This window comes from Monodelphis domestica, chromosome 5 (genome assembly GCF_027887165.1).
Source record: "Monodelphis domestica isolate mMonDom1 chromosome 5, mMonDom1.pri, whole genome shotgun sequence".
NCBI lineage: Eukaryota > Metazoa > Chordata > Mammalia > Didelphimorphia > Didelphidae > Monodelphis > Monodelphis domestica.
The window spans coordinates 262,735,220-262,760,842 of NC_077231.1; the positions used below are offsets into that span (position 1 = coordinate 262,735,220).

The 25,623-nt window shown below is 35.3% G+C and overlaps 1 protein-coding gene across 8 annotated transcripts in view; it reads right to left on the bottom strand.

The window, feature by feature from the left end:
* The window catches only part of ARMC3 (armadillo repeat containing 3), a 128,393-nt gene extending 103,533 nt beyond the window's left edge, over positions 1 to 24,860 (bottom strand). For 5 of the 8 annotated variants that reach the window (XR_008912426.1, XR_001625184.2, XM_007504871.3 and 2 more), the window contains exons 1-4: positions 24,736 to 24,860; positions 23,511 to 23,559; positions 12,311 to 12,428; positions 647 to 772 (exon numbers count right to left, since the gene is read on the bottom strand). Coding sequence is in view for 6 of the 8 variants with exons in the window: in XM_007504871.3 (XP_007504933.2) it covers positions 647 to 772; positions 12,311 to 12,428; positions 23,511 to 23,558 (292 nt within the window). In the remaining 2 variants the exon portion in view is untranslated. Of the gene's footprint in view, positions 1 to 646; positions 773 to 1,239; positions 1,355 to 7,989; positions 9,040 to 12,310; positions 12,430 to 23,510; positions 23,560 to 24,140; positions 24,658 to 24,735 lie in introns of those variants that run through there. The other 3 variants (XM_056800122.1, XM_016426351.2, XM_016426352.2) reach the window with 3 other exon arrangements.
* Between the last annotated feature and the right edge of the window lie 763 nt (positions 24,861 to 25,623).

The following is a 25,623-nucleotide window of genomic DNA, read 5'->3' on the forward strand; positions in this document are numbered from 1 at the left end:
GTTACAGTAGATGGAAAACCAGTCTCTCAGCCATAAAGACTTAGTTCAAGGTTCACCCCTGACATTTACTGTCTATGCAAACCAGGTCAAATTACTTAAACCTCTCAATGTCTGAGGCAAGTCACAAAAATTATCAACTACAGAGAAGGGACTGATCTAAACTTGTAGAGAGAGTTTGCTCTCCTAGGGAAATAAAGTACAAGTCTAGTCTCTGTCCCTCTCCTATGACACATCCATAAATCCATATAAAAATAGAAAAACAAACTAGGTTGTTGACTTTGTTAATCTGGCCCTTGATTAATAGGATTTTTTCCCCTATGGGTCAATGGCCCTCAAGAGAAAAAAAAATGTTCCATGGAGACAGAATATACAAAGCAGTAAAATTCAAGATTGTGATTTTCCTTCAACTCAGAAAATAAGAAAATATGTTCTCCCCCCCCATGCCAGGAAAGACAATCATAGCTATAACTATATGTATGTGTGTTACGTGTAGTTTACATGTAGTGTCACACATACATGTGTTTACATATAGTCATGATTTGGCTATTATGTAAGCCATGATAGTTTCTTAAAAGGAGGCTCTTTCAAAATGAAAAATAAAATGAGAATGCATTACATAGGACATATTTGAAAAGTGGATCCTTACTATTAGAAGCAAGAATTCCAAATATCATGGTGGCATTTCTTCTTACAATTTTGTCTTCATGTTTAAGCAATTTAGTTAAAGGTTCCATGGCTCCGAGTTCAAGAAGAGTTGCTTTATTTTCCTCACCTAACATGTACATAAATAACACTGTTAGAGAATTCTTACCTTATTTTCAGTATTCCTCATTTTTATCTCACACATCTTTCATCTGTCCCCTTTCAAATACAGTGTTTTCCTCTCTTATTATTCCTCCCTCTTTCTCCTTTCATCTTTGGGTCCATCACTATTTGCATATTTCAACATATTCTATAAACCTTCTATATACTATTAGCAATACAAAGGATGGAAGCAAGACGAAACAGCTCACCCAAAGCAGGCATCCTCCCCCCTTTAAGGGGAAGTTGAACAGTAATCACCATGCAGGTTCTCTTTCCTACACAGAAGGGATATTGAGTGTGATATTATGAGAAAAACACGGTTTCTAGTCCAGGTTTTTCCATTGACTCACTATATGATCTTGGGAAAGTCACTTAAACTACTTTATGTTTCATCTTCATCTGATAAATGGGAATAACACTACCTGCCCCACTTACTTCTTAGGGTTGTTGGAGAGTTAAGCAATTCATGGATGTGAAAGCGCTCCAAAAGTGTTCAATGCTAGGTAAAATAGAAACTCTTTGTGGCAGCATCTTTTATAGGTAGTAAATCCTAGTAAGGAGGTCATGGGATAAATAATAACATTTTTAACATTAGAATGTGGCAATCCAAATGATTTATACCCTTTGGGTCCTGACAGAACTACCCATTGGGTACCATATTTAAGCAGTTCAGTTTATAATAACATTAACTTTGGGGAAAGTTTATAAGATATAATTGTTAATTTAATATTTCCTCATTTTTGCTTTCTTTGTCCTCTGCTATTCTCAAGTATTTTTTCATTCCTTATATTGCCCTCCCTTCATTCACTTCATTCTCTATCACTTGGGACAGTCAAGGAGTTAATACAGAGAACTCCTGGACAACCTTCTTAGTCTCTCTCTCCTACACACTCTAAATTTACTATTGTGGGCAGCATCATATCCTGACTTCTTCCTTTTAGCCACCCACTTCCTGAACAAAATAAATAATAAGAGAAAGTGGCATCTCTTTCTTAACTCCATTCTATTCAAAACTTAGTATGAATTGGAGGAATAGTGAAAGGCAGTTGTTTGTTTGTTTTTAACTCTAGTCTTTTTCTTCATTTAGCTGAAGGCAAGACTTAGGGGGAAAAAACATATATCACTGGGCATCTCCAGAATGCAGTAACTGGGATTTTGTGGTGCTCAACTTTCCTTAGAGTTCAACCTTTTCTTATAGTCTAGAAGACTCAAAAGGTATCCTAATTTTATATCTATGTTACCTAAAAAGAGGATACAGAGGAGGATATTTCAAAAGTCTTACTTGAGAATCAAAAGGATTGTGTAGGAAATTCTTTATTTCTCACCTCCCCTACAGGACAGTCCTACAAAGATTATCTCCAAGCTTTCCAATAATTTCACCAAGGGTTTGGAAATTTGGAATGGGAACCAGAGTTCTGTTGTTGTTTTGGTCTTAGTTGTTCACAAGTAGATGTAGAATTTCACTAACCAGAGAGACCTAAGTAAGGATACTTCAGATGATCACACATGATTAGCCTTTCTCCTCCAGAATCCCCTTAGATGCTAAAATGTACTTTTATTTGAGAGAAAAATGATTTTAACAGTTACCTAGGTCTCTTATTTGATGATAGGACATAAAAGATAAAAATCATAAAAGTTTTAAATTATTTTAGGTGATTTAAATTGTTGCATAATACATTTTTATTATAAAAGCTAAATTTATACAGCACATTTGATTATAAATTCAAAACAAGTATCCAAAGGCCCAGACCATAGGAATGTCATAGCAAATCATTTTTTCCATCTGAAAGTAAGCCTAGCTAAGTAAGCTTATCACCAGAAAGTTGGGCATTCATTCACTACAGTTGATAGGAATGGCAGTTCAGGAATAAAAAATGAAAATACAAACTGACCCTTAGCCCTACATGTCTATAGTGATCATGGGAGTAAAAAAGAGAAAGATTTTTAAACAGATCTTTTAGATCATCTATAAACAACAAGTTAATTGTTGGTACTTTATATAAATGGTTTCCAAAATATTTTGATCATATATCCCTATTAATAAAAATGAAGGATATATCTTATATGTAATATATGCATATAAATTGAACAGATACTCTGATGTATATTGATTATTAAAATATACAAATACACAAAATAAAAATTGTAAAAGAATGAGATAAAAATAAAATAATTGATAAGGAGCCACTCAGATTGCTAAGCAGGGGAATGACATGATCAGACCTGTGTCTAAGGACTATTAATATAGCAACTGTGTAGAGGATGGATTATATGGGGAAAGCAGGGAGAACATAGGTAGGCTATTATAATAGCCAGGGAAGAGATCATAAGGTCCTAAATAAGAGTGGTTGCTATATGAGAGGAACAAAAAGGAATGGATATGAGAGAAATGGTGTAGAATCTCTAAAGCTTTGCAATAGATTGGATATGTAGGCTGAGAGAGACTGAGGAGTCAGCTCAAATGATTAGAATCATAGTATAAGTAATGAGGAATTGAGAATTTTGGATGGTAATGGATGAGAGGGAAGAGTTATCTTGGAAATGAACCACATGATTAGCTATTATGTAGGGGGTGGGGTATAACTTGTCTTCTTGGATTTGTGGTTTAGTTGTGTTGGACTCTACAGCACACCAGGTCCTTTTACCTTCCACTTTTTCTCAAAGTCTGCCCAAGTTCATGGTCATTGTTTCCATGACACAATCTATCCATCCATCTCATCCTTCTTTTGCCTTCAGTCTTTCCCAACTTCATCTTTTCCAATGAGTCCTTTCTTCTCATTATTTTAAACCTCAACTTCAGTATTTGGCTTTTCAATGAATAGTCTGAATTAATTTCTTTAAGTATTGACTGATTTGATCTCCTTGCTTCCAGAGGGACTCTCAAAAATCTTCTTGAGCAACACAATTCAAAAGTGTTGATTCTATGGTGCTCAGCTTTCCTTATAATCCAACTCTCACAGCCATACATTGATCATAGCTTTGACTATATAGACTTTTTTTTCAGCAAGGTAGTGTATCTGCTTTTTATTATGCTGTCTAGGTTTTCTATAGCTTTCCTTCCAAGAAGCAAGCATCTTTTAATTTCATGGCTTTAATCACTATCTGCAGTGATCTTTGAATCCAAGAACATAAAATGAGACAGTTTCAATTTCTCCTCCTATTTGCTAGGAAGTGATAGGACCGAGTTGCCATGATCTTAGTCTGTTTTTTTTCCTTTCCTTTTCTTGTCTTTTTTTTTTTTGGTTAAGCTTGGAGCCAGATTTTACACTCTCCTCTTTCCCTCATCGAGAGTTCTTAATTTTTCTTTATGCCATCAGAATGGTGTCATTTATATATTGTTGATATTTCTCCCAGCAAACTTAATTCCCACTTTTAATTCATCAACCTGGCACTTTGCATGACATATGATGTAAGTTATATAAATAAGGTAGAGCTTTGTTGTACTACTTTTATAATCTTAAGCCGATTAATTGTTCCATGTTTGATTCTAACTGTTACTTTTTGACCTACAGGTTCCTCAGGAGTAAAGTAAAATGATCTGGACTCCAATTTCTTTGAGGTCTTGCCACATTTTGTTATGATCCACATAGTCAAGACCTTTAGTGTAGTCAATGAAGCAGAAGTAGATGTTTTTTTTTCTGGAACTCTCTTGCTTTCTCCACAATCCAGTGAAATTTGGCAATTCAGGCTCTAGTTCCTCTGCCTCTTTGAAAACCAGCCTGATCTTCTGGTACTTCTTAGTTCACTTATTGCCGAAGCCAAGCTTGTGGAATCTTAAGCATAGCCTTGTTGATGTGAAATGAGTACAATTGTTGGATAATTTGAACAGTCGTTGACATTGCCTTTCTTTAGTTTGGAAATATAGTTATATTTTCCAATCCAGTGATCACTGTTGAATTTTCCAAATTTGTTGGCATGTCAAGTGCAGCATTTTAACAGCATCATCTTTTAATATTTTAAATAGCTCATCTGGAATTCTGTCACTTCCACATACCTTATTGTTGGACATGTTAACTAAGGCCCATTTGACTCCATTCTTGTTAGTGATGATATTAAGATCTTTCCTGCATAGTTGTGTATGTTCCTCCAGTTTCCTTTTCCAGTGTCAGAACTTTCTACTATGACCTGTCCATCTTGGGTAACCCTGCATGGCATAATCCTTGGTTTCATTAAAGAACCAGGCAATGATTCAGGAGAGAATCCTGGATAGGTTATCCTTGTCATATCAATGAATATAGAGACAAAATAGGTACTTTGAAGATCACTCCCCTATCTGAGAAACTGGAAGGAATTAAATGACTGCAGAAGATATGTGGAAGTTACATTTAAATGAAAACAAGATGTAGAAACATTGATTTCATTATATACCCAAAGGCAACAAGATACATCATTTCATGGGACATTTGGTTATTTCATCTTAGTTTGTTTAAAGGTACAGCTCCACAAAACAATTAAATACTATATTTTAAAGTTGAGTTGTTTAGAGTGTTTATATTAACTGTTTTTGGAGGTCATGCTCAACTGGGGGTCCTTGCTTCTTCCACAAAATTTCATATTAGACTATCATCTTTTTCCTCTTGGTTGTTTCACTTGGTTATTTCAGCTGCCACAAATTCAACTATCATTTTTTTGCAGATGACTTTCAGATCTTCTTGTCCAAACCTAAACTTTCTCTGACTTCCAATATTAAATCTCTAATTGCCTATTAGATATATTCAACTGCATGTCTCATAGTTATTTTTTAAATTTTTAATTTTTTCAGATTACAAGTTGATACAATTTTTAATAATTGTTTTCTGAAATTCTGTGATCCATGTTCTCTCCCTCCCTCCCACCTTCCACCCAAGATGGTAGATAATGTGATAAATGGTTGTATGTGTGTTATCATACAATACAAATTCCCATGTTCATCATGTTGTAAAAAAAGGCACAAAGAAAAATTCATGGAGGAAATAAAGTAAAGAATGGCATATGATTCAATTTACTTTCAGACACCACTTGGCTTCAAGTTTCAGGTACAGTTCCACCTTCTATAAGAAGCCATCCATTAACATTCCTTCTTGGTTTTAATACCTTCCCTCTGTTAATTATTTCATCTTGCTTGTATGTAGTTGTTTGCCTATTACTTCCTCCATTAATTAGACCATGAGCTTCTTGAGAGCAAGAATTTTTTTTGCCTTTTTTGTATCTCCAGTGCTTAGCACAGTGCCTGGAACATTGTAGGTGCTTCATAAATACTCATGGGCTGACTGGAGGATGAATTAGAGTAATTAGAATAGACAGTGACTTAAAATGGGGAGCCCAAATCAGAGGTTATGATGATAATCGAGGAGAGAGATAATGAGAGCCTGAACAACAGAGATGGGACTACTAGCAGGGAAGGTTTAGATATGAGAGGAGATGTGGAGGTAAAAATGGCACGATATGTCAACAATTAAATATGTGGAGTAAAGAAGAGGTATTTTACATAATACTGAAGTTCAGAAGCTAGGAAACTAGAAGACTCCTGATACCTTTAATAGAAATAGATAAGGTTATTAGAGAGGACTAATTTCTACTTGGGTCATATTCCATTTTACATGACTCCAAGAGGGTCAGTTTGATTTTCAATGGGTCATTAGTGATACAAGAATGGAGCTTAGGAAAGACTCTGCAGTTTATTTAAATAGGTTTGAGAATTATCTGCAGGGAGCTAAAAATTAAACTCACTGAAACTGATACAGTAAAAAAAAGAAAATAGAAGAGAGTCTAGGACAGTGCTTTGGGGTACACTCACAGACGGGATATATTGTGACATAGCAAAAGAGCCTGAGAAATAGTAGTAATACAGATAAAAGGAAAGGAGAGCATAAAGAAGAGAGATTATTCAGGGGACATACCATGGTCAACAGTGTCAAATACATCAAAGAAGTCAAGAAAAATGAAAACTAAGAAAAGGCCATCATATTCAATGATTAAGAGACTTTGGATAATTTTAGAGATAGCAGTTGAAGTTTACTGATGAGGTCAGAAGCTAAATTTCAAAGGGCAGATGAGGAGGAGGAAGAAGAAGAGAGGAAGTGGAGATAATGAGTCCAGACAGCTTTTTTGTAGTAATTTGGCTGAGAAATGGAATTGAAATATACAATGATGAGAGGATGGTAGGTTTTTTTAAGTACTGAGAAAACTTGGGCATGCTTAAAGGCTGTAGGGATGGAGTCAACAGATAAGGAGAGAATGAAGATTACACAGAGCAGTTACCAACCTGTAAGCACCATAAGGACATGGGCTATCTTCTAGACTTTCTATCTACTTATCAAATGAATGATATTCTTCTGCACACCAGACATATTTAAGAAATGTTTGTTATAGTGAGTAGTAGAATTATAATCAGAAGCTCTTTTCTAAGTTCATTTCTTCTGACCAGGCTTAAAATTTTATAATTCATTTATTTTATGTTTATAATTATATTATATATAATTACATTTATATATAATTATAATGCTATTAAATACACTTTATTCATCATATTTTTGTTGAATTCCTATTATGTGCCCTAAGATGTTAGAAAAGGCACTATAAGAAAAGATATATGCAACAACATTAATAGTGACAGTAGAGGAAATTTTAACAACAAAGATGGTAGATACAGAACATAACTTCAGCATATGCCAAGATGCAGATTTTTCAACTGGAAAAATGTCTTTGGTTTGACCTAAGTAATTATAAACTGTTATCAGACTATTTTAAACAATACCTATCAGATTGATTAAAATGAGAAAAGGGAAGAATGACAAATGTTGGAGGGGACATGGAAAAATGAGGACACTAATATACTACCATGTGCCTCTTCAGTCACCTTTGGGTGACCCTCAATTTCATTCCCTTGGAGAATATAGTATTTTATGATTTGCATTAATCCAATAATACCACAAGAATGTTTGTATTAAAACTATGGCATTTGATTGAGGGAGAAATTTGGGATCATTAAAAGAATTTGTAGTTTCACAAAAACAAACCAATCTGTTTTCCTCTTATGGAATTTTTGACTCCATGCACTATGCCTTTGCAAGATATATATAAACTGATAGACAAGCTACTAGATTGTTTATTCAACTATATATCATATTTTGGGCAGCTGAACTGAATCAAATTTTTAATAGCCAAGAAAAAGTAAGCATAGGGGGAGCTTTATATAGTCTGTACCTTTCAGCCAGTTATGTGACTATATCGTTGTGGTCTGTTCTTTCCTACTCAAGCCTTCATCAAGGATGCCCTCAGTGGGTATGTAGATTATTCCCATAGAGAAGGATAAATAGGCATTTGGGTCAATAGGTATTGATTTCTCAGTCAACTTTTTAAAAAATAACAAAGACCTAATATATTTTCTAAGCATTCATTATCTTCTCCACTTTTAGATATTATTATTATTAACATCACATTGTAATGAAAATTAATATAATAATCATTTACTTTAAATATTGTAGACATTTAATTAAAAACTTCAAGGATACACATTTTCTTCAGTGTGGCTCTTCCACACAAACTTTAAAAGAAATTTATCATAGTACAATAGAAAAATTTGTTCACTGAATTGCACATTGGCTACGGGAGTGAGGTGGGAGGAGGGGAGGGAAAGAACATGAATCATGTAACCATAGAAAATTTTTCTTAATTAATCAATTAAATAACATTTTTAAAAATTGTTCACTGGTCCTCATCTTTCTGGTCACCACCCTCGACAGTTATAATTTTCCTCGTATTCATGTAACAGACTTTCCATCTGTCCTTGGGACCATATTCCAAGACTTCTATTACCTTGTTGGATCTTCCAGCACCTGTGATCCTTTTGAATAGTCTTCCAAAATTCAGAGTAACTTCAGTATTGATTAGTTTTAATAAAGGTAATTGGGTACACATTTTGAGCAAGATCAGTTTATCCACAATGATGCATATAACTGCTAACAAACTGGGTCAGGCTGGCAACTTCATCAAAGGCAGCAGCCTCCCCTCCCAGGGAAGAAGGAGACCTTCTTTATTCCACATGCAAAAAGGGATCTTGGTAGGCTGGGAGAAAGGGTGATAGGTTGCAGGGATGGGGCAAGGAACAACACAATTAGCTATACTGAGAAAGGAAGAATGGCACTCAGGTGCAGCTGATTATACCCTCTCTAACAATTAGAGATTTTTAATTGTTTTATGGAACCCATCTCAGCTTGTAGTTTTTGCTAGAGGCTCACAACTAACATATTTGGTGTCTCCTTAAAAGAGAGGAAAAAAAAACGACCTCAGCAAGACAGTATACGATAAACCCAAAGATCCCAGCTTTTGGGACAAAAATCCACTATTCGATAAAAACTGCTGGGAAAATTGGAAGACAGTGTGGGAGAGACTAGGAATAGATCAACACCTCACACCCTACACCAAGATAAATTCAAAATGGGTGAGTGACTTAAACATAAAGAAGGAAACCATAAGTAAATTGGGTAAACACAGAATAGTATACATGTCAGACCTTTGGGAGGGGAAAGGCTTTAAAACCAAGCAAGATATAGAAAGAATCACAAAATGTAAAATAAATAATTTTGACTACATCAAACTAAAAAGCTTTTGTACAAACAAAACCAATATAACTAAAATCAGAAGGGAAACAACAAATTGGGAAAAAATCTTCATAGAAACCTCTGACAAAGGTTTAATTACTCATATTTATAATGAGCTAAATCAATTGTACAAAAAATCAAGCCATTCTCCAATTGATAAATGGGCAAGGGAAATGGATAGGCAGTTCTCAGATAAAGAAATCAAAACTATTAACAAGCACATGAAGAAGTGTTCTACATCTCTTATAATCAGAGAGATGCAAATCAAAACAACTCTGAGGTATCACCTCACACCTAGCAGATTGGCTAACATAACAGCAAAGGAAAGTAATGAATGCTGGAGGGGATGTGGCAAAATAGGGACATTAATTCATTGCTGGTGGAGCTGTGAACTGATCCAACCATTCTGGAGGGCAATTTGGAACTATGCCCAAAGGGCGACAAAAGAATATCTACCCTTTGACCCAGCCATAGCACTGCTGGGTCTGTACCCCAAAGAGATAATGGACACAAAGACTTGTACAAAAATATTCATAGCTGCGCTCTTTGGGGTGGCCCAAAACTGGAAAACGAGGGGATGCCCATCAATTGGGGAATGGCTGAACAAACTGTGGTATATGTTGGTGATGGAATACTATTGTGCTCAAAGGAATAATAAAGTGGAGAAGTTCCATGGAGACTGGAACAACCTCCAGGAAGTGATGCAGAGCGAGAGGAGCAGAACCAGGAGAACATTGTACACAGAGACTAATACACTGTGGTATCATCGAACGTAATGGACTTCTCCATTAGGGGCGGTGTAATGTCCCTGAACAACTTTCAGGGATCCAGGAGAAAAAAAAACACCATTCATAAGCAAAGGATAAACTATGGGAGTGGAAACACCGAGAAAAAGCAACTGCCTGAATACAGAGGTTGAGGGGACATGACAGAGGATAGACTTTAAATGAACACTCTAATGCAAATACTATCAACAAAGCAATGGGTTCAAATCAAGAAAACATCTAATGCCCAGTGGACTTACGCGTCGGCTATGGGGGGTGGGGGGGGGGAGGAAAAGAAAATGATCTATGTCTTTAACGAATAATGCTTGGAAATGATCAAATAAAATATATTTAAAAAAAAAAAAGAGAGGAAAAATTCCCTTAACGACACAAAGAGAGCAAAGCAAAGAACAGGCATTATATCTTTAGGGGATGGCAATTTTCTGGGGTTAAACAAACATATCCATGAAGCTAGTGGATACCAGCATGAGAGATAACTTTCCTTTTTAAACTAACTTTAAAGTAACATAGAGGAGCATCTGGATTCCTGACCTCCACTCGAGAATATAGCAATGGGGCTTAAGCAGTCATAAAAAATGAGGCACAGAATGGGATCAATTACAGAATAGAATCAATTTAATTTCTTCACCTCCATTCTAAGATAAAGAACTGGAGGAGGGCTGTAGTTCATATTTCTTGATCATAATTTATAATATATATTTTTATATATTGTATATAATATTTATTGAGATGAACAATAGTTAAAACAATTATTTAAAATGTCAAGACAAGACCATGTAGTAGAAAACATCATTTGGATCAAACATTTATTCAGAACTACTCTAGGAAAAGAATTATGCTCAGCCCTGGGAAATCAAAGACAGGACTTCTTGCCCTCCAGGAACTTAAATCCTTGGGGGGGGGGGGGGTGCATACCACACAGAAACAGATAAGTTAACACAAAATATGTACAAAGTAATAAAAAGTTATTTTATTAGGAAGAGAGCATGAATCATTGAAAGATCAGGAAAGTTCTCTTGTAGAGAAGGTGGTACCTGAGCTGTGTTTTAAAGATGGGAATTTTATCTTATAGAAGTGAGAAAGGAATGCATTCCTTTGTGCAGTCAGGGAGTTAGTGGAATTCCGGGTGGGAATAAAAAGCTCTGAGGTCAGTCTGGCTAGAAGGAAAAGTCTAGGTAGGGGAATATCCCAAAGTAAGACTGGAAAGATAGGGTAGGTGGGAACCATATTGTAGTGTTCTTTTTGAATGTCAGGCATGGGGTTTTGTATCTTGTCCTAGAGAAACAGACAGCTGTTAGAGATCTTTCATGAAGGGGGTAACATGCAATTTAAGAATTTCAATTTACCAGTTGACTCTTCATATGACATCTTAGAAAGGAGAGAAATGGTAGAAACAAGGGAACTAATTAGAAAGTTCTAAAAAAAGTCTAACTTAGAGATGGTGGGGCTCCAGTTTAGGGTGATGTGAGTAGAGAGAGATGTATGTATGGGTCAAGTTAAAACTAGCAAAAGTTGGCAAGTGATGGGGGGCGAGAAATGGGAGAGTCAAAGATGAGTCTAAGGTTGAGGACCTGGAAGACTGTAAAAATGGTGGCATCCTCTATTGAAAGAAGGAAAAATTAAGGTTGTGCTTTCATCTGAGCCTCTGGTGAAGGTGACAAATTAACTATTTTTGTTCTCATATATCTGAAGTAAAGTATCATTTTTTAAAAAAGTAAATGGAATTCTAGATCCCATACTAGAATATTACTTACTCATTTCAGTAAAAAAATCTTTATAAAACATCATGAAAAGTCTGTGCGATTTATTAAATATTAAAATTATATCAATGCTTTTATTTGTAGTTTCAATATTATATAGGACTAAGAACTTTCTAATATGGAACATTGAGTGAGGAAATAGATCAGGAGTTAGAAATCATTGATCTTTATTCTATTAAATATAAATTGTTCCCAACATTAAATTATTAGGCTCTGGGGGAGATACATTAATTCTCTTAGGGAAAGTATTAAAGAATACCTAATTCTCTTTGGATTAATTTGACAATGAGTAACAAACATGAGGTAGAAATGGAATTTATCATATTATAAATACTTCAAAAAATATATGAAACAGGACAAAAGACAAGAAAGAACAAACCTTTTAAGGCAAATTTATAAATGGCTTCACACGCTTTAGCCAAAATTTCTTCTTCTGTAGAATTAAGCATTAACACCACTGTTTGTGCCTTTTTACTTTCAATTGTTAATGGATCAAACTGAAATAAAAACAATAATATTTTGTTAACAAGTAAACTTGTTGAATATATCATATAAACAAAATTAAAGATTTTCAGAAATACAGAACAGATTATAATCTTTGGATGCTGTAGTCAATGGATAATTTGAGTGAATTTTGTCTGTTTAATAATAATTTCCTTGTTTTTACATCATAGTTATTTCCATATATTTCTTATCCAATCTAGAATTAAATCCTGCCTTGCTAAAGAGAAAAACAATTAACCACAATAATGAATATAATGAATCTGTTTGATATGAGGCAACATTCTGTCTATTTTCTGACTTCTTTTCCAAGAGATTTCTTTTCTTCTTTCTAGACCAATATTAGTTAATTCAGTTTTTCAGAATTCAGTGTTCTTTTCATTTACATTATTATGGCAATTCTGCATATTGTTCTTTTGGTTCCAAATACTCTACTTTACAAAAGAGCATGTAAAATATTTCCATATTTCTCTGGTTTCCTCAAAGCATTCATAGGTTGTTTAGCCATTCCTCAGTCAATGGCTCGCACTTTCACGCAATCAAAGAATATAAGGATCAAAAGGGATCTCAGCAGACATGGAGTTCAACCTAAACATAAAAACAATCTCTACTACAATCTGATCCATGCTGTCCTCCCAAGGAATGGCTCCCCATCTTGCTGTTCCACCTTGCTTTCCTCCTGGCCATTCTCAACATTACTTTCTACATTAATAAATTTCTCTTTTTATTTTTAAACTAAGTATTAGAGTCTTGCATTTTTGCAAAAGGTATCCTTCCTGAACCCCAGGGGTTCATCTCTAGCACCCCACAACACTTCCAGGGTAAGAAGGAGGGTTAGAGGAGGCTAGAAGGCAATATAAAAGCATTTATTGTAAAGTATATAAACATTTTATTTCATTTAAATCTTACACTAAATTCTCAGTCGTGCTTCTCATTGGAAGTTTTTCTTTACATCAACCCTTTGCAACTAACTTTCAACTATTATTCCTGGCTCTTCCCTCTTGAAAGTGATGCCTTTTAATTTTATTTTAATTTTAAAATATTTTTCCATGTTTACATGATTCATTTTCTTTTCCTCACCTCTTTCCTTCCCCCTCCCAGAGCCTACAGGCAATTCCACTGGGTTGTACAAATGTTACCACTTAATACCTATTTCCGCATTATTCATTTTTGCTATAGAATATAGAATTTTTAAAGTCCAAACCCCAAATCATATACCCATATATACAAGTGATAAGTAATGTCATATGTTTTGCTTTTGCATTTCTACTCTCATAGTTCTTTCTCTCAATGTGGATAGCATCCTTTCCCATAAGTCCTTCAGGTGTGTCCTGGCTTGTTGCATTGCTACTAGTAGCAAAGTCCATTACTTTGGATTGTTCCATGATGTTTTGCTTTCTTTGTACAATGTTCTCCTGGTTCTGCTCATTTCACTTTGCATCACTTCACTGAGGTTCTCCCAGTTCATGTAGAAAGCCTCCAGATCATCAATCCTTACAGCACAATAGATTTCCATCAAGGTGATGACTTTTTAAATACCTGAAAACATTTATCATGTATATCTGTCCTCCTCCCTATGTATTGGTAGATTGATCATTATTATTATGCAATATTTTAGAAGTTTTTAAGTGCTTTACAAATATTCTCATTTCATCCGCATAACAATCCTAGGATGGAGGTGTTATTATTCTCATTTTACTGTTTAGGAAAATGAAGAAGACCTCTGTCTTCTTAATATTTAATATTTAAGCAACTCTCTCAGTTACATCACAGCTAATGAGTATCTGAGGCTAGATTTGAATTCAAGTTCTAGACTGTACATATATAATCAATGTCATATTCAAGAACAATAAATTCTTGAATAGGAAGGAGGTGAGAAAAGGGAAGAGTATGAAGAATATTGCAGTCATGCATAGTGACTTTTAATCTTTTCTCTCTCCCTATTCCTTTGGGCTACAGGAGGAATTCACTGGAGAAGAATAAATGATGTATTTTCTAGAGTATTGTGAACCAAAGGTATGGGGGAGAATGCACAAATCATTAGTCTTGATTAGAAGAGAAGAGAGACATCTCGGCAGTGAACCACTTGTACACAACTGGGACGTTGAGATGCTTAGAAACCATGCCAAGTGGTGGCAGCAGCTAAAGCACTGGCTGTCAGATCAGTTCCTAAAGATTTCTCCTCGAGCCAAAGTGCAGATATTTGGGGGTTGTGGCAACCTCACCAGCCTATGCAGATGAATGAAGGTGGCAGTAATGCTCCAAGATGAAGCCAAAAGAAGAGACCAGGACTCGAGGGAATGGTAAAGTATTCTTCACTGAAGAAAGAAGGTCTAAGTCTTCATGCAACAAGGACTTCTTTATTGATGCTATGAGTTTGTTCCTTGCTATTGGACTTGGACTCTCGCGAGTCTCATGTCCTTGCTTATATTGGAAAAAATGTTTCTGTTCAAAATGCTAATTGGATGCTTTGGTTGTAAGCAGATGAGTTGCCTCAATATGCTAGAAGTAAGCCAATTCTGATATTCCCAGGAGGAAACTCTCTGGGTTTCCAAAGCCTTGTAGATAATATATGTCCAAGACTGAATTCAGTCCATCTGTCTTCAATTGGCATACAGGGTAATTGCAAAAGTACTGGCTAATAGAGTTAAGGTTGAAAACCCCTTAAATAACAGAGATTTCACAATATTAGGTTTACCTAAAGTAAAGCCCAGTTGAGCAAAATAATTTTTTTATTCATTAAACTTAGTCTGCTTACTTTTTCAAAAGGTTAATAATTTCAAAAGGTTGAGAAAAGAAAGGTTTGAGACAATTGGGTTTAATTTTATTTAAAGCATAAGAGAGAAAAGTAAGGATATGAGAACTGGGTTATAAAGTAAAGGTTTTTACTTTACATATAAAGTAAAGGTTGTTAAAGGTGGAGAAGTATTATACTTTGATAGGGTTAGCATGGGACTATGGGAAGAGGAAGTCACCATGAAATCTGTTACTCCTACAGAGTCCTTCATATTATAGTAATTTTATTTTAAGGAAATTGAAAACAAAATGATAGATATAACAGAATGACACATTACTAAACAAATAATATAGAGCTATAATTACTGATTCCATCTGCTTTCACATGAGGAAGCCATAGTCATCAAAAAACAAGTGGTGAGATTATAATTTCACACGATGTACAAAATAAATGAACTAAAATTACTAACAGGGCTCAAAAGAAAAAAGAGACATTCTAACAAGGCTCAGATTTTTTTTAAGTCTCTGGTAATTAAGGAGGCTACCAAATTACAAATTTCAAATACAGACATATGTATGTATTTCAAAATATTGTTGATACTGAAATATATATTCCTTCCCTCTTCTCTCTATAGCGAACCATCTCTAATAATCAAGATGAACCAAACGTGTATTTTAAATGAAAATATATTGTTATCAATGGAAATAAATTGACACATAGGACACACAAATTTAAGATTAGCTTAGGGAATGTTGATAAAGTTCTGTAGTATTTACCATGATGTCAACAGGTACAAATAATAGGTTTTGTTGACACAAGGTTCTAATTTTTCCAAAAAGTACGAAGCAATTTGATATAAAAAACGAGATTATAACCTTACCTAATATGAACTTTTGGTGGAGTATATATAGAGAGATCATTAGGAATTTAGTGTAAAATTGAATTAGTTACTTCAGGTAAAGTCTAGATAGTGGCTACAATTACCTTTAGCTAAAGTCATATCCATCAGTGCCTTCCCACTGTGACATATTCATGTTCTCTGTTATCATTGCAATTAAACCAAAAGGTAAACCAAGTCATGTTTCTCAGAGAAAGACTATAGTTTATTTGCAGGGGTGCTATCAGTCAATAAAATAGGTCATTGGCTTGTATCAGTATCCAACCAAAGACCCAGAACTGGATCTGCAACTAATTTTTATAAGCATAGAATAAAGGACAGAACAGTAATCATATCATTGATTATGAAATTGATAACATCACAGTATTGAGGAATCACGATTTGTTACATTAAAGAAAGTGAGCATAGCACACACACTTTTGTGAATTTATGGGTCCCAGCTGAATCCTGACATCATTTATAAGGACCCAGGGACATAGACTCACTGACACCTGGGAATTAGATAAAATTATCTTTTTAATTGGCAAAAATGAGGCTAAAGATGGGAGTCACCATCAGAAAATCACCTTTTTTCTGACGGTCTTTCACATGCACAGGTTTACCATATAGATTGATTGAGGTCAGATTTTATAGCTAGATTTTGGAGAATACTTTAAAAAAAGCTAAGGGGTTTAAGTACCACTTATCACCAACTAATATCTCAGGTCATACAGAGTTTGCAAACCCAAGCATCAAATAATTTCTCTCCTGTTATAGTGGTATGACTAAATCAGATTTCTTTCAATGGCAGTTTGCCAAGAATAACTGACCTTTTCTTACAGTCTATGAATTCTTCCACATACATATCACCAAAGACCCAGTAAATGCCAACCTTGATGATCTAGGAATATTCACTACTTGTAGAAAGGAATCTAAGACAGTCCACAAATCTTAACGTTTAAGGCTGGCATGGTTACAGTGAAGGGAACAGAGGATCCATGAAGAACAAAATTATTGGAACCAAAGGCATGAGCAGGTCTTTATAAATTTTACGTGGTAGTTACATTAACTCATTCACTATTTTTCAGTGACTAAACCATATGCATTAGTGCTACCACTAATAGGGAAAATTTGTCCAGTTTTCCATGCCTCAGATCTATTAACTGGTATGCTGCTCTGAATTTCTTTGGCAATCATGAGAACTTGCTTCTGCAAGTAGGATCTAGAGAAGGACCTGAAATGCGTTCATTTTTAAATAAGTGATAGAAATAGGTGTGGTTCTATTAGCTGTAATTGTAAAGATTGTAAAGAATACCACCTAGAAAACTATACAGGGGAGTTAATTGATGCCATTTTCCTTCCACAGGTCCTAGAGAGGAGGGAGAGGGAAGTAAGGTAAGAATATTCTGTTATTACAACAATATGGGGAAATAGTAGAGCCAGAAGTAAGAAAACTGAATACTAGTAATCCTATTCCTGCTATTCAGTGGTATCATATAGCTGAGACACTTAAGGAGGTTGAAGGGATTTCACTGAGTTCAGTGTATTATGTCATTTTCTATATGCCAACTTCAAGGCAAATATGACTATCTTGATTGGGCACTGATTTAACTATCTGGCTCCCAGGACTTCTGTCAAGTCTGAAATGCTAGAAATCTGTGAAAATATGTATCAAATGCAAGGTGAACCTGTAGATCTTTGTTAAGTCATGCAATTGTGTCCCACTCTTCATGATCTGTAGACCATAGCAGGCTAATACTCTCCATTGGGTTTTCTTAGCAAAGATTGGCTTGGTTTATCACTTCCTCTTCCAATAAAGGATTTAGGAAAAGTATATACTGTCTTATCCTCCTAGAAAACTTCTCTAATGTGGAACTGTTCTGTGTATTTCTGCAGTAGAATGATAAGTAATAAGAGAGTGCTAGAGAAACAAGTATATATGCTTCTGCCTTTCTACCTCAGACAGTGTATGTTCTGCAGACATACTTGTTATATTTCTGGGTCATAGGGAGGTTATTTTGTCAATAATGTCAAGTTTTTAATAATAATGATAATCAGATATAGTCCAGGCTGTCTTATGGCATAGTCCCTATTCTATGATGAGACTTTGTCTCATCATAACATAGGGATATGTAAAAGTTCTAGATGTAATATTTTACCCTAATCACAAAAATTCATTAATTCACTGTATGCTATTTTCAAAGAAGTTTCATTATAAAGCACTATAAAAGTGGGTCCATCAAAGTTTTTAGTTCCTTATACAGCCCCAAATCTCTTAATCTTAGATTGAGGAATTGGAAGTATTATGCCTGGAAAATAAATGCCTTAAGGGGGTACATGACAGCCATTTAAAAATGTTTCTTAATATCTTTTTCATTGTATTTTCAAAAATTCCTCTCCCTTCCCTCACTCAGAGAATCATCCTTTATAACAATCAAAAAATAAGAAAACAAGTTCAGCAAAATTAACCAACATATCAGTTAAATCTGACAGTCTGTGATGCATTCCATTTCCATTATATCTACAAAGAAGGGAGAGGAGAGAATTCTCATATTCCTTCTTCAATGCTAGGCTGAGTCATACAATTGAACTCAACAATGTTCAGTTTCAAACTGATGTTCTTTTCACTTATCTAGTATATTCACTATTTATGTTTCTCTGTTCTCCTTGCTTTGCTTTATATTGGTTCATACACAAAATTCTTCAAATTTACCAGTTCTAATTAGTTGTATTCCATTTATACGTAATGATTTGGTTAGCCATTTCTAAAGAAATGGCTATTTTGTTTCTGATCTTTTGTTACAATAAATAGTACCATTAAGTATAGTTTGGTGTATATAGGACTGAAAGCATCTCTGGTCATGATGAATATAATATGTTAGTCACTTTTATGTGGTTCCATAAACAGTAGATTAGTGTGCCTGTCTTCCTACAACCCTACCAACAATTACTATTTCCATCTTTTGTCATCTTTGCCAATTTGCTGAATCTGAGGTGAAACTTTAGAGGTTGTTTTGATGTAATTTCTTTGTAATATATGATTTATAACAGGCTTTCATATAACTGTTAATAGTTCAAAATTCTTCTTTTGAGAACTGTTTGTTCTTATCCTTTGGCCATTTTTCATTCATGAATGGGTTTTGGTATTATATAGCTATGTTCATTCCACAGATATACATATGTGTATCTACATGACATAGTTTTTGATATTTTGATTCTGATTTTGAATTTTTATTTCTAACAAAGTTTAATTTTTCCTTCTATTTATTTTTCTTTTCATGTTTTTGGTCTTTCTTTTGATAATTGACTCATATACTCCATAACTCAACCATGTATTCTGACTTGATCTGGGTATTGGTCAACACCCTCCTCAGGGGGAATTGTATATATACATATTTTTTTTTAATCCAAGATTTAAAATTTTTTTTGAGAAAAAATTCATGGAAAGAAGCTTGCTAATTTCTTGAATCCAGAAAATGAACTCTTTGGAGAAGGATGCCTACAGAAAACTACACTGCATCAAGAAGATCCAGAATGAACTTTGGGGTGCAATTAATTGAACTGAAGGGGGCTGAACATATATTTTGAATGTACACTCTTATGCCAAAGGGGACTGCCCCTTAATTGGCTTTTTTGTCAATGCACCAAACAAAACATTGGTTTTACTTTCCCTCTTTTCTATTTTCCACTTATCTCTAAATATTGTAGTTTCCTCTTAGAAGGTGCAATGTTGTATGTACCTGCAGTTAGACAATTTTTAGAGATACAAGATAATTATGTTGAATGATCAATTGGGGAGACTAAATGATCACAGGGGAGATTGTGAAGATGGGGTTAACTCTCCCCTGCCCATTTTTAGATTTAATCACTAGAAGCATATACACCTCATTTACACTTGAGTGGGGGAGGTCTGTGACTCACATGTGTGATAGTGGGTGATGAATCAGAATCGACTGCCCCCTGACTAGTCCTAAGCAAAGCTTTAGCTGTAATTGGCACACGTAAAAAGGAAGGAAGTTACAGGAAGTTGAAAAGGAATGGTCTTTGAAAATGCCAAGAAGTTCCTGTGAAGTCATTTTTTGTCTTCAACTTGATCTTGAAGGAGCTCCAGCTAGAGATCTTGGACTCCTCTTGGACTTTTCCCTTAGAACTACAATGTGGGGTGAGTGAAAAAGGATGACTCCTTTCCTGGATTTTCTGAAGGAACTAGCCTCAGGAGAGGCCTCCCCTCTTGAGAGAGGATTCATGCATCCCCACGTCCTTGACCCAAGACTGAGGCCCCTCTGACTAATGACTAATTAGCCCTGCCTGGATTGAGTCAGGGGTTGGAGCAAAATACTTAGTGGGTTGGGTTAGATATCTTACCCTATCCTCTCTCTGATTTTTCTTACTTTCACTCTTTCTATATTTTAGAATTAAATTGCTAAAAAAATCATTTTGGAATTGATTAAATTCCTGGTGATCCTACTCTTAAATAATCCAGTCCAACCCTTTACATTCTGGCCCTTACAAATCACACATCTTGGTTATCAGATTATCAAAGATATCTGATACAAAACTTTTCCCCTCAATTGACCCTTTCCCTTTTCCCACAATCAACCTCTTTATTCCAATTGTAAATTCAACAACTCAATATTTAATAACCCCAACAAATTAATCAGTCAACTTGTGTTTATTAAGTGCCTAATATGTGCTAGGCATCGTCCTGGGGATATAAAAAGAGGCAAAAAAAAAACACAGTCCCTACTCTCAAGAAGCTCACAGTCTAATGGGGAATAAATTTTTATTTGACAAGAAATGATGGGAAAACTGATTTGGCAGAAATTAAGTTTAATCATCATCTTATACCATATATCACAATAAGCACAAATGACTTGAATATTAAAAATCTCACCAGAAAAACCAAATCAAGTACTTTTCACAGCTCTGGAAACAAGAGATAAAACTGACCACTAAGGATGAAATAGGTGTTTTCTATTACATAAAATTGAAAAGATTTTTCATATGAACATTGACTTTGAAGGCAGAGAACCCGAGTTCAAATTCTGCTTCTCTTACTACCTATGTGATTTTAGGAAAATCATTTCTCCTCTCAGGGCTTCATATTTCTTCATCTGTAAAAGAGGCATATTGGACTAGATGGCCTTTTAATATTCTTTTCAATGTTTTAGTATATCATGCTATGATGACCCTTTAAAATATTTCATAACTTTTCTCATAATAATTCCAGAGGGTATAACCAAGGGGGTAGAAGTTAAGCTAGTTAAATTTTTATAAAGTTCTAATAAGTAATTAAAATTTGTTCAGTACAATTCAGCAAACACCCATTGAACTGACTTAAGTATCATCATTAAAATAGAATGGGATTTCTCATATAGTTATTATTATTCCATTATTGGAACTCTTAATGTAGAAACTGTTTAACTTCCTTTCAGGGATTTCAAAGACAACATTCCTAACATAAATGGGCTAAATGACCTCTAAGGGTCCTTCTAACTCTAAGATTTTATTAAATATGACATAAAGCACTATTTCTTCTATTCATTTTAAAAGAGGAAAATCATATCTATGTCTTTACCACAGTTTCTTAGTTTATTCATATTTGCCACTTAATAGGCCTGAGCTTTTTCATACCTAAACAGCCCAAGAGATTCCTTCTAACTTAAACAAAGTTATTTGTAAACTTTAAAAAGAAAAGACAAAAACTTTTTTTTTAAGAAGGAAGAGACATCAATAGATATATGCCTTATATAGCGGGAAATGGCCAATTTCATAATTCTGCACAAAGAATGTAATATTTATAATATCCAGATATAACTAATTTTTAGATAGATTTGTTTACAAAAAACAGTTGTAGTCCAAACTCTTTTGTTAATATTAACTGATATAATGAACATCACACAGTAAATTTTGGCTAGCATTAAATATTTCAAAGAACTAAAAGGGCTTACTCATTAACTTGATAGATCTCACATTCTTGAAATGAAAATAATTATGGTTCTCTAATCTTATAATTAAATGATCACAATGTTTCAAATTTCCATTCCAAGTTACAATACTATATTAGACTGATTTAGACATTAGCCAGACTTTGAATTCATGTAATCATATATGTGTAAACCTTAAAATTTCTTAGACTTATGAATGTTGGAAATTTCCCCATTGGGAAATTTCATACTTGAAAAATTTCCTACTGATAGTAAGAACTCTATTGGAATGTGAAACTCCTTGGCATGGGAGGATCCTTCTCCTCCCTACTTAAGACTACTTTAGGACAGAAACCTTTTGTTAAACAATGGAAAGGGCTTTGACCTATGCTTAAGCATAGAACAGGAAGTTCTTTGAGTCATGATTGACTTTAGAATTGATACAATAGAGATACTTGGAATGACAGAACCAGGTCTTGGAACTTACAATCTCCACCCTACTCAGAGTAACAGGATTTAGGAAGGGCTGCAGCAAAGATCAAGATTTAATTATTTGAGAATATGACCTTCAACAGACATGTGCAAAGGAAACAGACCTCTGGGCGGTCCTGGGTTAAGCTAGAGCCACCATTGGCACAGGGGAGACATCGACAGTGATTGGTAGATGTGAGAACTGAGGGGAGGGGACTTAGATGGTTTCCTTAAAGATAGTGGGGTCTGAGGACAGGAGAGTAGGAGGTTTTGCTCTGGGAGGTTTTGGCTCTGGGAGGAATTTTTGCTCTGAGCAAGGTGGCTCCGAAGGAGGACTGAGGAGGTTGCTCTGTTGGAGGACCAGGAGAGAAGGCTGGCTCTGAAGGAGGAGAGAGGAGGTTTTTTGCTCTGGAGGAGGTCTGAGAGGAGAGAGGTCCTGGAGGGAGAGCTCCTGGAGAGGTCTTGAAGGAGGCTGTGGAAAGAGAACTCAGGAGGAGTCAGGAGGAGAATTCTCTGGAAACATTTCTTGAAAGGAGGCTCTCTTGAAGGTGGAGCCTGAGGTTGGCATGAGAAGCCTTACCTAGAGAGATCTTGAGTGAGTGATAAAACCAACTGATTGATTTATTCATTCTTATTCCTTTCTTACTTTCTCTCTTTTTCTATTGATTAATCAGTGTATTATAAATTAAATTTCTCTATAAAACCCAGTTGGCTTGGGCATATTCATAAATTGGGAATATATTCCCTGGCGACCATCTTATATTTATATAAAACCAAGACACAGTAAAAAACATATTTCAGCTGTCATAATTGTTATATATATCTCCCATGCTCCCAACTATTTTAATTATCACAGTTTATGGCTCCCACTCTCTTATCTACAACTATTTAATGCTCAAAACTATTTTAAATCTAACATATGCAATATGTGATATATGATACAATAGTACAATTTATACTGCCTCCAAGGTTCCAGATACAGTTATCAAAAAGTTAAAAGTCAATAGTCATAGCATTATTAAATGAATAATTTTCTTAGAGTTGACTGCTAATTAGAATAACTTACCACATCCTTAGGTGGAGGTTCTGCTTCCTTCTTTATTTTTTTACCCATTCTAAAAGGAAATGAAAAAAAAAGTCACTCTAATTTCTTTCTACTATTTACTATTTCATTTTATATTTTACATATGATGGGTTTATTAAGAATGTTCTTGAAAAGTCCTGGCTTTGCAGGTGGAATGTGGACAATAGTGATGCCAAAATTTAAAAACTTTAACCTTATAAAAAGTAGTGACTAAACAGCCAGGAGAATCAAGGCTTTTGTGGCAATAAGTTCTCTCTTTCTCTCTCATTATACATGTATACATATAAAATGTGCGCACACACACACACACACACACACACACATATATATATATATATATGTATATATATAAGTTGATCACAATTACTACTTTGTAGGAAAATGCTTTCATGGAATTCATAAGATCATTTTGAAATCTTGTGAAATCATACCCTTTTTGGATAAGTATTCTTGGCTTAGTCATTTATGGTGCTATCAATTTTCTGACAACAGTTTTTAAAAAGGCAAACTATTTGTAATGGAGCTATAATTGTATTGGTGTGGGTATTCCTTCAATCAGCAGATATCATAAACTCTCTATAACTTAGTAAAAAAAAGTTCAAGTTGTCATACCTTAAAAATCCATGTCCTTATAGATCTAATAGGTTCTATTAGATTGGAAAGATTTTGAGTATTTCTTTTCATCTGAGGACCATCCTAGACACAGGCTTAGCCAAGAGTAGAAGATAAATTGAACTTTGTGTTAAGAGACTTGGGTCCAGATTCTTCCTTATCTATTAACCAGGTTCAGACAAACCATTTAATCAGGACTTCAGTTCTTCATGTACCAAACAGAAATAACAGTACTTGTATTTCCAACTTGGGCTTTGCTCTAATCTCCCTTATAATATAGTGTCAAACACCTTTGGTGAATATGTCTCCCTATTTTATGTTTTGCCTGATGCTAAACAGAGTTCGAGGTATTCTGAATAATTTTGATGCATGCTGGAAACAATTGTTGGAAGAAAAAAAATTTTTTTTTTTGCTAAATCCTGATTATCCTCTGGAGATGAGCGATACTTGGAGATTCGGCTGAGACCTCTAGATCAGGCTGCTCCCTGATCATTTCCTCTGAGCCCGTCTCACCTGCCTGCGTCTCCTGGTTACCTGCCTCTTACCCCTCGAGGGTACCTCCAGGCTCTCCCCTTTTTCCCTACCTAGGCCTTACCTGCCTTGGGAACCGTGAGTAACCGCCCCTCGGCCAACTCCTTCCCGCTCTCTCCTCTCTGTTTAGGCTTTGGGTTGTTTTCCGAGTTGCTAGGAGACCCAGGGGAGGAGGAGAAAGAGCGGGAGCGCGCGCGCAGCTTAGGCGCTTGCGGCCTCGGCCCCCGCCCCGCAGTGGGAGCGTCTAGCATCCTATCGCATCCTAATACATCGCATCCTAGAGAGCTTGGACCCGGCCCCTGGCTTGGAAGCGGGAAACACTACCTGCTTCTCTTCTTTCCTTTTTTTTTTTTTTAAGAATTAAAAAAAAAACCTCTCCTCTGCTTTGAGGAAAAATGACAAGTTCAGATGTTTGTCCTTTTAATTTCCCATTTTAATAACCCGCCACAGTTGGTGAACACTTTCAAACCCAACCTCACCGCGGGGGATGCTGGATTCTTCTGCACTTTGAAAAACGCTTTTGAGTCCTCTAGTAGCGCTTGACAGTTGTCAGGGCACTGTCTCCTTCCATATCGCGATTCCCCCAACCCCCTTCCCGGCTCAGCCTAGGTATACAAATTGAAACCCTCGGAAAATCCGTGGTATGTTGTTGATAAGCAATTAATCTCGCAGTGATTGTTCTTTGTACAGTTTTGCAAAAATAAAGGTTCTGCTTATGACCTCTTTACTGGTACTCAACAGCCCTTTTATTTGTCTCTTGTTTACTTGCCATTGTGTTCTCCAAAGGAGGGACCACATGCTCATATGTCCTCTATCCTTAAAAACAAAACAAAACAAAACCTCAAAGACTCAATTTAGCCCACTGTCTTGCTGATTCTCTCCTCAGTGCCAAGCTGCTAGAAAGAGTAGTTTTATTCTGCCAAACCCAGGCAGAACAAAGACTGGGAAAGCA